Source organism: Plectropomus leopardus, chromosome 1 (genome assembly GCF_008729295.1).
Source record: "Plectropomus leopardus isolate mb chromosome 1, YSFRI_Pleo_2.0, whole genome shotgun sequence".
Taxonomy (NCBI): Eukaryota; Metazoa; Chordata; class Actinopteri; order Perciformes; family Serranidae; genus Plectropomus; species Plectropomus leopardus.
The window spans coordinates 234,355-250,062 of NC_056463.1; the positions used below are offsets into that span (position 1 = coordinate 234,355).

Sequence of the window (15,708 nt, forward strand, 5' to 3'; positions counted from 1 at the left end):
CGTCTCCCTAGAGCTGAACAAGGTGTGCCGCCTCGCTTGAACCCACAGCTTAAAAAAGCTCGGCCAGCTATTTCCAGGACCGCCTTTCCAAAGACCAATCTCACTCACAGCACAGCCAGTGTGTTAAGAGGTCGGCATCTCTCAACAGGTTCAACGGCTGTCACCAGTAGCCTGGAACAGCAGTTTCACCACAGCAGGCTGTAAGGAGACTACACTGTATGAAACTGAAGGTCTTCCAAGGTGATTGCTTTGCAAAGGGCATTGATTTTTTCCCTTTAACTTTTCTGTTCAGTGCTTTTGTACAGTCTCCCACCCTTTTCTCCCTGGCTAAACACATTTGCTCCAGTGAGCTAGTTAAGTGATTTTGTACTTACAATTAGCACTGGCTTTTGTAACTGATTCTAATTCTTTAACAGCACCAAATTGAATCACTATACTTTAGACTGATGCACACAGAATGTTTCTGGCCATTTATAAGGAGATTCAATAGATCAAATTGTATCAATTCAGGAATAGATAAATGGAACTGAACAGATGTTCATTCATGTTGTTATTGTTTATGGTTTAGGTGCAATTACCCTAAACCCTGCCCTTTTTCTCATTGGTTACTTGGACACTCACTAAAAATAAGAACACATTATGACCCTGGTATAATTAGTTATCATAAAGAAAAGCTATTTTGAACTACAGAAATAAGTGCATAGTAAAAGTATAAAAACTAATTTCAGCCATACTTATTTTATGTATCCATCATTTTCTATTTCTTTTCTGAACTTTTCTGAAATCCCCACCCATGACTTGAACCTTCTTAGTTTAATTCTTTACAAAGCATGTAATGAAATCAAAGAGCAAGTCAGTCCAGCACTGAGAGGTGCTTTACATTTTGATGTTGAATCATATTGAGGCCAGATGCCAGCTTAGTGATGACATTTAACGTTGTTGTACAATCAAAGCTAGCATCAGCCATGCAGCCAGGCTGGAATAATAGTACACCCACGCTTGATAACCCACATACAGATTCATGGAGTACAATGTACATAAGATAGGCTGCCATGGTAACTGCGAGGGTCTATGGACTTCTATCTGCTAGAAGTTGTCACCATAACACTTCTGTCTCCTTTCATCTTTGTCTCTTAACTTCTGCTTAAGTTCATTAAGTGCTTCATATTTGGATAATTGTAAACTGGGTAGGTGAATACACACTTCCAAATTTCACCTTGTACTTTTTTAGGCCTCTGGCAACCACATTATGTGTACACATGCAAGTCATAGTTTGAATTTCAAACAAAACTTGAAGAGGTAATTGGGGTTGAGTATGAGAGCACAAAGCATGTTGTTACTCACAGGGTTTCATGTTAAAATTGAATGGATATTTATATATTCTTATATTCGTTATGGATTAGAGTTACTGAAAATCACATCGTCTAGATTGACCACAGCATACAAAACCCATTTTTCTTAATTCAATGACAGGAGAGTAGAAACATCGCTTTTCAAATAAATTTCTGGTATTACTTTTTTTTCTTTTGGATGATGCACTGTAGAAGCACATGTGATGCATGCATTGAAATCAGTGTCAGAATCTAGTTTTATTGCCAAATACATTTACATATACAAGGAATGTGACTTGGTGTTTACCTATCTATTGAAGGACAAAACTCCAACTTTGGTGTTGTTGATGTTTGCACCTCTGCCAGATCTCACTGACCCCAAAAAGACATTGGTGTAAGTCCAAAAACATGCAGTGTGATCAATCAAAGCAGAATACTAAATTGTTTTTCTTGGGTCTTTAGACATTCACATTTGAGAGATAGAAGGTTTTTACCCCTAGCTAAAAAAAAGTCAAAATACTCGGGCTGACTAGAGTGCTTTGAAGCTTTGATCCTTGCCATGGTAGTTGATGTCCAAATCAGTATTTTAATATTAAATTTTTCTATGCCATTGCCCCGAAAATCCCAAATAGTCCATATATGTAGAAATAGTAATCCAACATGATACATTATGCAGCAACAATTTTCATTATTATTTAATCTCAGATGAAGGCATTTGAACTTAGTAATTACCTGATTTTGTTACTCTGACAGTTTGACTACAATGACAGGCTTGCAGGCTGCACACATGCATTTATTTGTGACTATCCACCATGATCAACTCACACGCACAAGAACAAGTAGTTTGCTCACCCTCCCACCCGTTGCCAGCGATTCTAACTATGTGGGAAACACTGAGATACCCAAGTAAGATGTTGAAAAAGTTAAGGGTTTTTAATAGTTAAATATTGCATAAAGACGACCCCAAATAGTCAAAAGCGAGATATGCTTTAGGAAAAAAACAGTAAATCACAAATCTACAATGACTTTGGTAAAGCACCTGAAAACTGTAACTAACAGCTTAGCCATCTTGTAAAGTATTCTTTTTTAAGGCCTTTATGCCAGCAAAGTGGCTATTTATCATGTTATTTTATGTGCATTAACTGAAAAGTCCCGTCTTGAATTCCCTCTCCCTCGCGAAGCTTTGATTCTCCAGAACTGCAGAATTTTATACAGCCCTACAGTATAGATGCCTGCACAAACACACATCATGCACATACATTAACATAATTCCTCTCTTTGTTGTATTCTCTGTCACTAGTTTGAAGTCTGCCATCATTAAAGGATGAAAAAAAAAATCCCCTTGAGGGTTTAAAGTCTTGTCACAGCCTTTCACACAAAAACACGCACACACATACTGCCCATAGCCCATCCTGCTTCATAGTATCTGTAGGGACCAGCTGCACTGCATGGCCACAACACAGCCAGGCAACACCACTTCCATTCTTCCGGCCTCACAATATAGGTCTATTCACAGCACCCCTCCCATCCCAGCTCTGTGTCTGTCTCCATAATGCAGCCTTCGAGCTCCCATTCACATATCCACAGCAGGACCCCGGTAGGCACCACAAAAGGACACACTTCCTGTCTTCCACAGCTTTAGGAAAAGCTATATCAGGAAAAGAAAAACAAAAATCATATCTGTCATTTGTCATGTCTAGTAATTTATGAATTTGGAGTATTTAGGGCACATACATATGCATGGAAGATTTTCATTAATGAAACATTTCTTGCATAGATGGAAATGAAGAAGCAATACCACAGGTTTGATATCATTGTATAGGTAACAGTATGTTTTGTAGCTGTAAATGGGCTGCCATACAGTAGTGAGTAAATCTGCTACGTGTGTGTAAGCATAGCCTCCTAGCCATACTGACACTGATATGACAGCTCGGATTAAAGGAGATCCAGCCTGCAGCGTCTTCTCTGGTCAAAACACTTCTGCGTCTCAGCCCTCATATCAACTGCAGCCTCACAGCCAGAGGAGATCTCTGCTTGTCCCTCTTCCCCACTGCAGAGTTGCACTAACTCTTTAATTCAATAAATGTACAAGAATCTTCATGAACACCATCACTAACATTTTCAGATAGATGTGGAGTACATTTTAAATAGGATCTCTTCAGGAGAAGTACAAAAATTAAATTATGTGATTTATTTGCAGTTTAAGCAAGAAAAAGCTTAAAGAAGACATTTCCCATAATCAGTAATAGGGTAATACACAACACTAAACTGACAGTAGTGACACATACATGATTAAGAACAACAGGCCACTAACAGACTAAACTTTCGACATTTCTCTGAGGAAAGTATTGCGTGGTATTAGTCTTACAAATGAAATTGCAAAATGTCGGCCATGACCTATATTTTATACAATGGCATAATTCAACAAATACCCATTTATTATTCTTTGATTTTTTTTTCAAAGTCACTGAGACTTGTTGTTTACATTCAGCCTTTACAGATGACTAATAGATGCATGTTATGTCCTGACCTACATACTGCAAGGACAATAGGTGCTACAGAATAATGAATTTAAGTATCTCAACCTGAGCGTTTGGACAGGTCCCCACCGCCATGTGTTGCGAGGTTTCGTGAAGATGATAGATGGTGATTTCAGTAGGCAGGCTGTCTGACGTTGACCTTTTGCTCCTCTTTACCATTTTAACTGCGGCAATCCCAGTGTACGAAGTATACATGGTGACATTATGCTGGAGGTGAACATGGTATATAGATATTTTCTTCAGTTAAGGGTATCCAACATAAATTGTTGTGAAATGTGATAAAAATAGCTTAACTTTGTTGTGTACATGCTGTGAGCAGTCTCCTGTCTTTACATTTGACATTTTCCTCTTCCCACTGTGTCTGCTTCATACATCTTCCCTTGTTATATTACCCAAAATAGAATCGGCCCTCACAGCCATTACTCTCTAAAACAATAACCATAACTAGCTGCCTTATGTGACTAACTTTACTGTGGCTGATTCTAAGGGAGATGTTGGCTAAATTTGAACTTCAAAATTCACTGATGGCATTTCAGTTTTCTGTTTTTATGCTTTTCTGTAAAACTGTATACAGCAGGATACCAAAGAGCCAAGAGAGGCAGCAAGTCTAACAAAGAAAGTCTGGCTTTTACTGCATTGTGTGTTTTAATTGTCACAATATCTACATTTTCGGGATTTCAGTTTTGGCTGTGTCAGTCTATGAAAACTCTATTTCCAATGCAGTTTTTATGATGAGCAAGTAACCTTCCTGCAGTAAAGGCAATGACTACTAATGTCAGTGGTTGAGATTCTTCCTCTTTCTCAACCTGGGAACTGAATCCACACAAAGCTTGGCCCACTGTTGATAAATATAAATACCAGCTTCTGCCTGCTAAGCTGGTTTAGTGTTGGTCCGTTGATGGTGCTTGCTCAATGTTTGTATCCAGGCAGTGAACCAGCTCTAATCTGCCCCAATAACCACCTATCCCTCCATATCCCAACCCCCAGACTCTTGGACAAGAGAGTGATCACAGTTACAGAAGCCATTACATTTAAATTTTATGCTTCAGGCAAATTGAATGACCTGAAATTCATTGACAGCCAACCTTACAAACAACAATTGGTAGCTAAAAGAAGCTGAAGCACATACATTCATATAAAGAACAATGAATTAGTAATGCCTTCAAAATACTGCCACACAGTATAATGGAGTTTAGCTGCAGAGCGAGGGTGCTTCAGAACTTAGTAATGATAAATTGTAGTTGGAGCAAGCCATTCCTGTACCCTAATTTTTTTCTTTGCAATAGAAATATAAAAGAGCCACAGAGACTGCAGTAGAAATGACCAATTACCAAATGTATGGCAACAAGGACCAAATGCTTTACTATCGTCGTTATTCAATATCAACCGTGAATGCCATGACTTTGTCTAATAAATCATAATCCATTAGGCTTGAGCCGAGTAAACAGTACTTGTGTCTGTATCTTCAGTACACGTTGTGTCAGGCTTACCTTCACTGACCATAAGTATCGATAGGCGGTGCCTTGCAAAAACACTATTTGACTTATGTGAAAAAAACACAAAAAGAGGAAATGGAAAGTGCTGCAGGTCTGCATGACCCTACCAAGATTTTTAAAAAAATTGTCTTCTCGCGTCTTGTCATTTTAGTCTGATCACACCAAGGCAAAGTGTTGAGCTCACAAGCTCCTTCCACCAACACCAGCTGGGACAATTTAGTTTAGAGAGACACAATTTGGTGTTTTACAGACACAGCCTTACAATCACTGAACCCTTTCAGCTTTCTTTGTATTTATTACTAAACAAGAACACCGACAATGAGAAATCAACACAATTTGGCTAACAAACAAGAATAATAAATAACTAACAATAGAAGAATACGATATGTGCAAATTTGCTAATTTACCCATGTTGCTCTTGGGAAGAGCTGCCACTATTGATGATGTCATTGGACCAGGGCTTACAGTACTGATGGCCCCTTGATCAAAATTCCAGGCTGGCTACTGTAAGCATTTATATGGTCATCAGGGTCTGTAATTTCCTTCAAACAGCTGAGATCTCTGAGAAACATTTTTTCATTCTGCTCAGCATGTAAACGTATAGCAAAATGACAATAAAGCTGAATAGAATAGAATCGAATCTGAAAGCGTATTTGTACAGACAGGCTTTGCATTAACCTTTGAGTGTGAAGTTTGTCATTTGTTTAGTTTTAATGATTTATTTTATTGATCAAGCATTTCTAATGCTTGATCAATAAAGGTGCTGCACATATAAACTTTTCTCATTCACTTTAACACTCACCTTGTCTTTGTATAATGTCCTTGAACAAAATGGTGAACCCCCTACCTCCTTACTTTCCATACTGTAAGCTGCTGAGGATAAGCGTATCAGCTTAACACCTGTAATGTAGTTGTAAACTCCCTGCTTTTGCCAACACATTGCTGTTGAGACTGGAATCAGCAGGAGCCCAGGGGTGGAGGAGAGTGGGATGCTGGGAAGCAGTGAAAGGTGAATCAGCCTCCACCTTTGTTTCCAAGTGGCCCCGCTGGCTTTGTTTTGGAGCAGAATGAATTATTAACAGTGGCCTTCTGGTCGTGTTTTTTTTATCCGAGTCCACCTCCAAAGGTAAACTGTGCTGAGAGATCTCCATTGATTGGCTCCTTCCATAGTGACAGCACAACTACCTGTCTACCGAAACTTTTGTTTTTTTAGTCCTCACTTTGTCTCTCGTTATTTTTAGTTTCCTTTCCTTCTTACCCGTCCTTTTTTTCCATCCCACTGTTTCTCTTGAATGACCAAATTAAGCAACACAGGTGCTTAAATATCTGGTCTCCATGGCAATAAAAGAGCTGTCCTTCTGCATGACAGACTTTTTTATACTCCAGTTCACAATGACATTGTAAAGGGATGTTCCACTTCCAAGTTGAATAATTGAATAATAAGAGTTTGACCTCATAAACATTAATTATCAGACAATAAACCACACCTGTAAAAACTGACTGAAAAGTCCTGTCATCATACATGTTTTATGTTGTCCATGTTGTACGGTTTCACTACGTCACAACTTTTGGCTCAAAGTACAATATGGTGATACAGCCTGCATGTGTTGCATTTTTTAGCAATGTGTAGTAGAGTTTTAACCAGGTGTCTCAACAGTGATTTAATTAGATTTTTCAGATTGGTAAACCATAAACTGAGCTAGGAATGCCTTGCCAATATAGTAAAATTTATTTTATTTGCATGCGCAGTAAAGTGAGGCAATACTTATTCTTCTGCAAACTAATACAGTCAGCAAAATTATAATTGAAACACTATATTCAAAAACTGTTATTTATTATTTTTTAATGTTATTATTAGTATTTCAGAAAATCTAATAATAGCAATGTTTAATGTTGTTATTTAATGTTGATGATATTGTTGATAAACTTGAAAAACAATAAACAAAAAGAAAAAACATAAAATAGTATGAGTAATTTGGTTTTTATCTAAAGCAGTACACATAAAGAATAACTAGCATTTTTTTATTTGCAAAATGAACATATCATTCCTTTTAATTCCTTGTAATGGCCATTCAACAAGTTAACCCCTTTATCAAATATTAATGTTGTCAAAAGTTAGAGTATCCCTTATTTTAAGCATTAATACAATTAAAAATATGTATAAATAGCTAGGTAGGATACCTGAACTGCAAACAGGTATTAAAGATTTTTTGTTGAAATAATGAAATCTTTACACTAGATGCTCTTTTAAATTTAATTCCAGTGGCTGCTGCTTCATATTCAACAAGTCTGTTTAAGCCATTTTCATTAGGTTAAATGTTCGGTCATAAACAGGTGTGTTAAAGAATTGGATTGGCTGCGTGCCATCTTTTTCTGCATAATATTCTTATCACATTCATCTTCCTCGAGGACACACAGTCATGCTGAGGTTCAGCCAATTTCTGTCTGTGAAAGTCTCTTCCTTTGGAAGGCATGTAATTTCTCTTGTCGTTGTTTAGATAACATATTTTATTTTCCTTTGAGGGTTTGATACATGACTTTCTGTGTGGATTTGAAAAAACACTTTTCTAAAATGTGGTTTTGTCATATTAGATGTGCAGGTATATAGCATCATGTTTTTCTTTCCTTATTTGTGGTACATAAGCATACTTTGTAGGTTGACAGGATGTCTAGATTTTTTCCATTAAGGATGTAATTCTTGTCAAGCAAAGCACTCTGCTCTTCCTGGAAGAGGCCAGGTGCAGTGTTTTCCAAAATAGCCATATCCCATCTAACCTGCAGCCAGCCACTCCTCATCATCGCTAACTGGCTTTAATTGTAAAAAACAAACAAACAAAACGACAAAGTTGGCAAAGTTGATCTGAATTTTCTTCTTAAAAGATTCTCCTCCCTGGCCTTGATGCTTGACAGTTTCTTTCCATCCGCCCTTCTGCTCAGCGAATTTGCTGTCACTTGATCCTCTTTATCATCTGCTGGCCAGAGGATGCTCCCAACTGGCCGAAATGCTGGGCAACTGTAACTAAGGAGCAGGCATAACTGTGCTAAGCTGTCAGTTGAATAAAGAATAAATAAAGTATTCAGAAGAACCTAGAGCTTTTGCTAGATAGGGAGAAAAATCATTTTACAAGGATTACTTGTCCAAGGTGTTGCATGTGATGGAGGTTGAGTGTCATCCTCTATTCATTAACATTATCTACTTATGTATTAAAGACAGTGAGGCTGAAACTGAGTCTGATGACCACTGACACTAACATTTTCATTCCTTCTACTCCCCTAAAAAAGAGACAGTATATCGTGTGACTCATTAGGTCATAACATGTATATTTAGCTTTTTTTTTTGGCGTGGATATTTTATCTCATCTTGTATTTTCACTATTGTTGGTTTTTATTATATATGAATTAGGTAGACTTGAGGGTTTTGTTTTTTACTCGGGCGAGGTAGATGTATGGAGAGGAGATTTAGGGGAAGGAGAAGGACTGAAATAGGGAATGAAAGAAAGAGGGGGTCGCGGGGACTTTGGTTAATAGAAAACAGACTGTGAAAGATAAGTAATATGTAAATAGGAAATGTATCCCAATTCACCTCTGGGTGCAAGCCAGTGTGAGAGACAGAATAATGTGGCAGGGAGCCTCAGGTGCAGCTGGGATGGGAGGAGGCGGGGCAACGCACGAGAGGCTGAGGGAGAGAGCGAGAAAGAGGGAGGGTTCATGTGTGTCTGTTTGAGTTTGTGTGTCTGTGTGTGTGTGTGTGTGTGTGTGTGTGTGTGGAAAGAGAGAGAGGCTGAGTGTGCAAGCTAGAGAGATTGTGTGGAGAGGGAGGGAGGGAAGTGTAAGCCAGTCACAGCATCTCTCCTTCTCACTGCACCAGGGCTGAGGGACTCTTCGTCCCCTCGCTTCCCTCGCTGCAGATTTAACTCATTTCCATCAGCGCAGTCATCCTTTTTTTTTCTTGCCTTTTACTTGCTGCTTGTGACAGATGCATTGCATTCATCCCTTTCTGTGTACCAGGATTTAAGGATTTTTACATTGAAAGCGTGGGTTGTCCTGTTTAACGGAATTAAAAGGGGGACGTTTGCAAAGGACAGTGCTTGAAACTGGGACTCCGACTGGGACTTGGTCTTTTCTTTATGCTGCTAGAGTGGATTCCCTTTTGTTGTGCTGCCAGTGTTTTGTTCCAGGCGACAGACACACTGAGAAAGGAGTTGTAGGACCCTCATACCACTACAACTCAACAGAGCGCATACTTTAAAAGACTAAAGCAAGTTAGAAAACCTATGGTTGTATGAAGCACTTGAGGAAAAGGTGCACAGCCTCCCCCTGCCAGAGTGTCACAACAAAAACGCAAGTTAACATGTTTATGGGATAAATAGGCGGATCGCTGATTGATCCCCACACCCCCCTCCATCTCTGCAAGTGTCTGCTACAGGATTGCTGAGGAGTCGAAGTGAGAGGAGCGCTGAGCTATTCAGCTGGCCTCTCATTGCTCCAGGAGAGTCCTTCTACCTGCCTGCATGGCAGTCTTACATTCAGCTCTTTTATCAGCTGCGGGACTTTTACATTTGTTTGTATTTCTCGACTTGCAGTCCAGAAAGCTGAGAGGCAAGTCTGCACATTTGGATTTAAACTTTAAATCACTTTAAAAGCAGAACTCATCCAGACATTTCGAACCGCTTGGTTTTTTACCTCATTCTGCCGAAGGGATGCCTTGTAAACACATTTTTCCCCCCAGCACTGTGTGTGCTGAGAGAGCTGTGACATTATCTCCTGCGGAGATCCCCATGTTGTTCTAGCCTGTGTCTGTGTTTTGATTCAGACAATAGCTGGGCATGCATGGGCTCCAGACACTGACCAGAGGACCACCAAAATAAGGGAAGCCCGCTGTAACATTGTAAACACGCCAGCGCCATGGCACAGTGAAACTTTGGATTGAATAGAGGAGTTGATTCGCAGAGATGGATATAATTTTCTTTTCCAGAGAGACTCCTAAGAACTCTTTCCCCCTTAGAAATGGTTGCCTCACATTTATTTTTTTTTATAGGTAACCACTCAGTAAATTTCATCTGATCTCCAGGAGTGAAATAAGAGCCCTACCGTGCTTACTCATCTGATCTCCTGTGAGGATCCGTCAAGAGCAGAGAGCATTGTGCTTTCCGTCATGCTTTAACCTCTTCGTATGGTGTCCTCTCGCGCATCTTCTGTGCTCTCTGCCCTTGTGCGGACAGCTTATGCCTTCAGCCTCCCCGTGGCAACCCTCATTAGGATCAGGAGATGAGGCCACAGACTGGCAGGCAAAGCAGCAGGGAAATTCGCCTTTGGGATAGATGCCTGCCACAGCTCTAATGTTACCCTGCTTTACTGAAGGAATACATTTTTTCCCCCTCTACTCCTGACTGTTACCCACCCACTACTTTCACTAACCATGAGTGATTGGAAAAGGAGAGCTAAACGGGTTGTCCTACCCTCCCAGAGGCTGTATTGATTTTCCTCTAGTCAGTGTTCATTTGATTGAGACCCAGCTATGTGAGAGTAAGGTGAAAGAGAGAGAGAGTGTGTTAGAGAGAGTATTGAGCTCCGTTAACTGAGGAAGGCTGCAGACACCTGGTGTAGAGCAGGTGGGGGGGGCAGGGGGGGCAGGCAGTTCTCCAGTTTCAGACCAGCTGCCTTATGGGTGACACACCACAAACCTGACCCACCTGGATAGCACCCAGAACAATGAACCAGTCTGAACTGACAACGGACCCGGTGCTTGCTGCCAACAGCAGTCATGCAGACTTCTTTCCTGGCAGGGCCACCAATCACTCTTGTCCTTTGGGCTGGGGGCTGAATGAAGGCCTGGAGGCTTGCGTCCTGGAGACTGCTGTCATTGTACTTCTGACAGTGCTCATTATTACAGGGAACCTGACGGTGATCTTTGTGTTTCACTGTGCCCCTTTGCTACACCACTACACCACCAGCTACTTCATCCAGACCATGGCCTATGCTGACCTGCTGGTGGGTCTCAGCTGCCTGGTGCCCACCCTGTCTTTGCTCCACTACCCAGCAGGTGTCCAGGAGCCCATCACATGTCAGGTCTTCAGCTACGTCATCTCGGTTCTGAAGAGTGTTTCGATGGCCTGTTTGGCTTGTATCAGTGTGGACCGCTACCTGGCCATAACTAAACCACTGTCTTACAACCAGCTGGTGACGCCATGCCGGCTGCGAGGCTGCATCACCCTCATCTGGGTGTACTCCAGCCTGGTTTTCTTGCCCTCCTTCTTTGGGTGGGGTAAGCCAGGCTATCATGGGGACATTTTTGAGTGGTGCGCTCACTCCTGGCCCACCTCCGCACTGTTTACAGGCTTCGTGGTGTGTTTGCTCTATGCGCCTGCTGCACTTGTGGTTTGTTTCACCTATTACCATATTTTTCGCATTTGCCAGCAGCACAACAGAGAGATCAGTGAACGGCGGGCACGTTTCCCCAGTCAGGAGATGGAAGCTGGCGAGGGGGGTAGTAGTGGGCATCATGGAGGGCATGGACCGGATCGGCGTTATGCGATGGTGTTGTTCCGCATCACCAGTGTTTTCTATATGCTCTGGCTACCCTACATAATCTATTTCCTGCTAGAGAGCTCCCATGTGCTGGACAGCCCTGCCCTCTCCTTCATCACCACCTGGCTGGCCATTAGCAACAGCTTTTGCAACTGTGTTATCTACAGCCTGTCTAATAGTGTGTTCCGCTTGGGCATGCGTAGGCTCTCACAGACGATTTGCTCCTTCAGCCACTGCGCGGCCGATGACAGGGACTTTGGGGAGCCTAAACCGAGGAAAAGAGCAAACTCATGCTCCATCTGAAAGGATGAGGATACTGCTGGAATCTACGAATGGGGAACATGAATCTTAACGAGTTGAGCAGCTAGTTAACTTTCAGTAACCAAACAGAAAACAATTTTTCTGTTTTATCAGCCTGTCAGCTGACACCAGTGACATTGCTGTGGTCACAATAAACTATGGTTACAAGCTCTTAATGGAGATGGGTGCAGTGTCTGAACAGCGAGATTTAATGAGATGGGCACTCTGTGATGGCTTTTATTCTGTGGTATGTGAATTAGCTGTGGATCATATAGAAGGTAGTCTCCCTGTGGCTTTCTCAGCTTTTACATCTTACTGTGTGTCACTGTATCAGCCTGGTCAGACATAGTGGGATAACCGTAACCCCAAAAGATTCACAAACATCTTCTCAGACTTGAAATGTGACCACACTTTTTCATGCCTGTTAAATTTTGTTAGTGGTTGTGGATTGGATCGATCTTTGTGCTCTATATGACAGTCATTAGCAGAGACAAGGTAACTTGCACTTACTTGTGCTCATAAACCTGTTTAAATGGTTTTTTGACTTTTTAACTGTATAAACACACACAGCGACAATGATGACAGCCATTATGCTGCCGATAAATCACATATTGCGTACGGCCTTGACTGTTTTCTAGAGGAAAGGACGCAGTCCATTTTTGCTAAAGTATTTTTGGTTGAGTCAGTAAACATGATGTGCACAGGTGAACAGGAGAGAGATGCAGAAAAATCATGGTATTGTGGTGCATTTTTTCTATAATTAGAGTAATTGGCCAATAGTGATCTGACAGCTGGTTGAAATTTGTTTTTTCAGACCTTCTGCAAAACATGCTGCATGATGAAACATTGCACAGCAATCTTAAACCATGAAACGCCATTATAGCACTGTTATTCCTACATCATGGCATTAGACCAAGGACTGTTAAAAATGTCTAAACTTAGAAAAAAATTAAAAAATCAAGTGAAAATCCCCCATATTAAGAATTAATAAAATTTTCACTTGACTCAGCATGGTTAGTAATTTAGAGATTCAAATTGTCTACTAGTGCTTACTGCTGTAGTGTGACCTGTATTAGATTTTCCACAGATAACATGCTGCTTTTACTGTTTACTGATTTCAATAATACCTAATTATGGTTGGCCACCATTCGATTGGTTCCCCCCTTCTAAAAAAAAACACCTTATTTCCAGAATTCAGATAAAGGATGTATCAGTTTGACACTAAGACCTTTGTATTGATGGCAGTGAACTGATGCTTGGGCCAGATAACTACCCAGCAGAGTTTATTTTTTCTCTGGCTCCTCCCTTACGCTTATGAAATAGCCCATCAGCGCCAGCACTCTCACCACTGATGTGGCATTCCTGATATGGCTGTATTATGAGTATTCTGCTAACAGTTTGATGCATGAGTGCTCATGACAGCCATTTCTAACCAGCAAATAAATATTACATCCCCTCTGTATATGTAGGACCATGTGGATAGTGATCAAACAGGAGAATTGGCAAAATAAAACGGCATTATCGTAATATGAATTTAAGATTTTTATTTATAATGAAAATGGTTGAGGATTAGAAACTCTCTGGGATGTTATTATTCATAGATGTTGGATGTTGCTTTAACCCCACTCACAAACTTCCCTGAGTCTCTTAAAGGTAAAAAAGCTTATAGGCAATGTAGACTGAAATATTTAGGCAGGTTTTGGGTACTTTGCATCAGTGCCAGTTATCCTTGTTAAAGATGATATTGGATTTTTTTTTTCCCAGCAGCGATGGACAGGGGTTCAGGTTGATGTGATCTGATCTGTCTGGAGGTCGCTGTGAGGTCAAAACTTAACTGATCTGAAATTACATGCTTAGTTGTGATAAAGGTGGAAGGCTATAAGTAGCTTATCTTGTGGTGGTTTGTTAAACTATTGGCCAGAATTCTCATTACTTGTAATTTGCTCCACTGTCTTTCAGCTATACCTATCTCGATGCTGATTAAAAAGTTACTGCCTGCAAACTACAGGCCCTAATGTGTCAACATACTTCTAAATGCTTTTGTGAATGACCACTGTATTTAGTGTGCACTTCTCACAGGGTCAAACCTAACTGGGAATCACACTTTAAATTTGGACCAGTTGAATTTTTCTTGTCTTTTTTCATGATGTCTGTGCCCAAGAAAGAGATGACTGGGCAGACTTTAGGTGTTGAAACTGAGTCTCTATTGCATTGTTTTCTAATAAAAAAAAAATAGAATTAGTTCTTCTACTGTGCCCATTCCAGCTTGGTAAATTCTAAAGACTGTTCCCCTATTTGGGGCTTTTTGCTATACAAAGTGCAGACGATGTGTGTTGTTAAAGTAACCTACAGTACAAGACTGCCTTTGGTTATGATTCTCATCCTTTGCTACAGCACAGAAGGATAGTCAATCACTTCAGTTTACCTTGTACATTCCCTTCATGATCACTGGATCAGTGTCAAAGCATAATTCTTTTTGAATACAGCCAGGTACTATAGCCATTAACTAATTTTCCCTCTTTGCTTATGTAGAAGTGTCATCTGTAGTTTAGGCCTTGCTTATACTGTATGTCCCTGCTAAAAACCAAGTGGCACAGCAGTCCCAGCCCCTTGATATTGTAACTGCATTCAATGCTACTTCAAAGTAGCCTGTGTAAGTCATTCCTCTTTTTAAAGCTGCATTAAGTGACTTTTGAAAGCTAGAGGCAGAGAGACCCTGAGCCTTAAAGCTTGATTTATGTTATATGCTTCTTTACATCCTACAAAAACAGAGCTACATGATCATTCCCATTCTGATGAATGTAAGTACAATAGTGTTTTTAAGCTGAGGTTTGGAAAACCAACATCACCAACAAAAAAAAATGTCTCTTTTGGTTTATCTAAATACTTTCTTTATCGGCCCTTTGTTTACTTTGGTTCTCTGCAGTTTTGCATGAGGCCTGTAGTCTACAGTCAACTTAAAATACTAGTGTGCTGGGAGTGGCTGCCCATGGTCTGTACTGTATGTGCTGGCATTGTTTTGGTTGTGTTGGTTCAGACAACTACAAATCTGTGAGTGTAAAGTTGCAGTATGGGATGTCGATTCTTAGCGGGATCATCAGCATCAATAACCCTTTAACATTGCCAGGAGTTGTTTGATTCAGTGTAATTATAAACTATATTGCTTTATGCAGCTTTAATGCATTACAGATTGTTCTGTATATGTGCCTAAAGATGTATTTTGTAGGAAAAGTGAAAAAAAGAGGTTGAGAAGTAATTTCAGTTACATGGACATGCTGCACTTTTTAAAAAACATTTTCCAGCTCATGAGCATATCTTGTGACCGTGTGCACATTTTAAGGTACATTGTTGTTGGATTTAGTTTTCCATGACTTTTAGCTTAAAGAGGTTTCCACTTGAACCAAGAACGGGTCAAGTCATTCATGTATCACAGTCGATCTGCCTTCTGCCTTCAAGTGGGTACATGTTATACTATCTGATGTCTTCATCAGATCTGTAAGATAAGAGCAGACA

General features: G+C 40.4%; 1 protein-coding gene across 1 annotated transcript; it reads left to right on the forward strand.

The window, feature by feature from the left end:
- Window positions 1-11,079: 11,079 nt before the first annotated feature.
- LOC121945697 (G-protein coupled receptor 52-like) lies at window positions 11,080-12,341 on the forward strand. Its single transcript, XM_042489996.1, has one exon. The coding sequence runs from the start codon at window positions 11,080-11,082 to the stop codon at window positions 12,196-12,198; it is 1,119 nt and encodes a 372-aa protein (XP_042345930.1). The 3' UTR covers window positions 12,199-12,341.
- The last annotated feature ends 3,367 nt before the right edge of the window (window positions 12,342-15,708 follow it).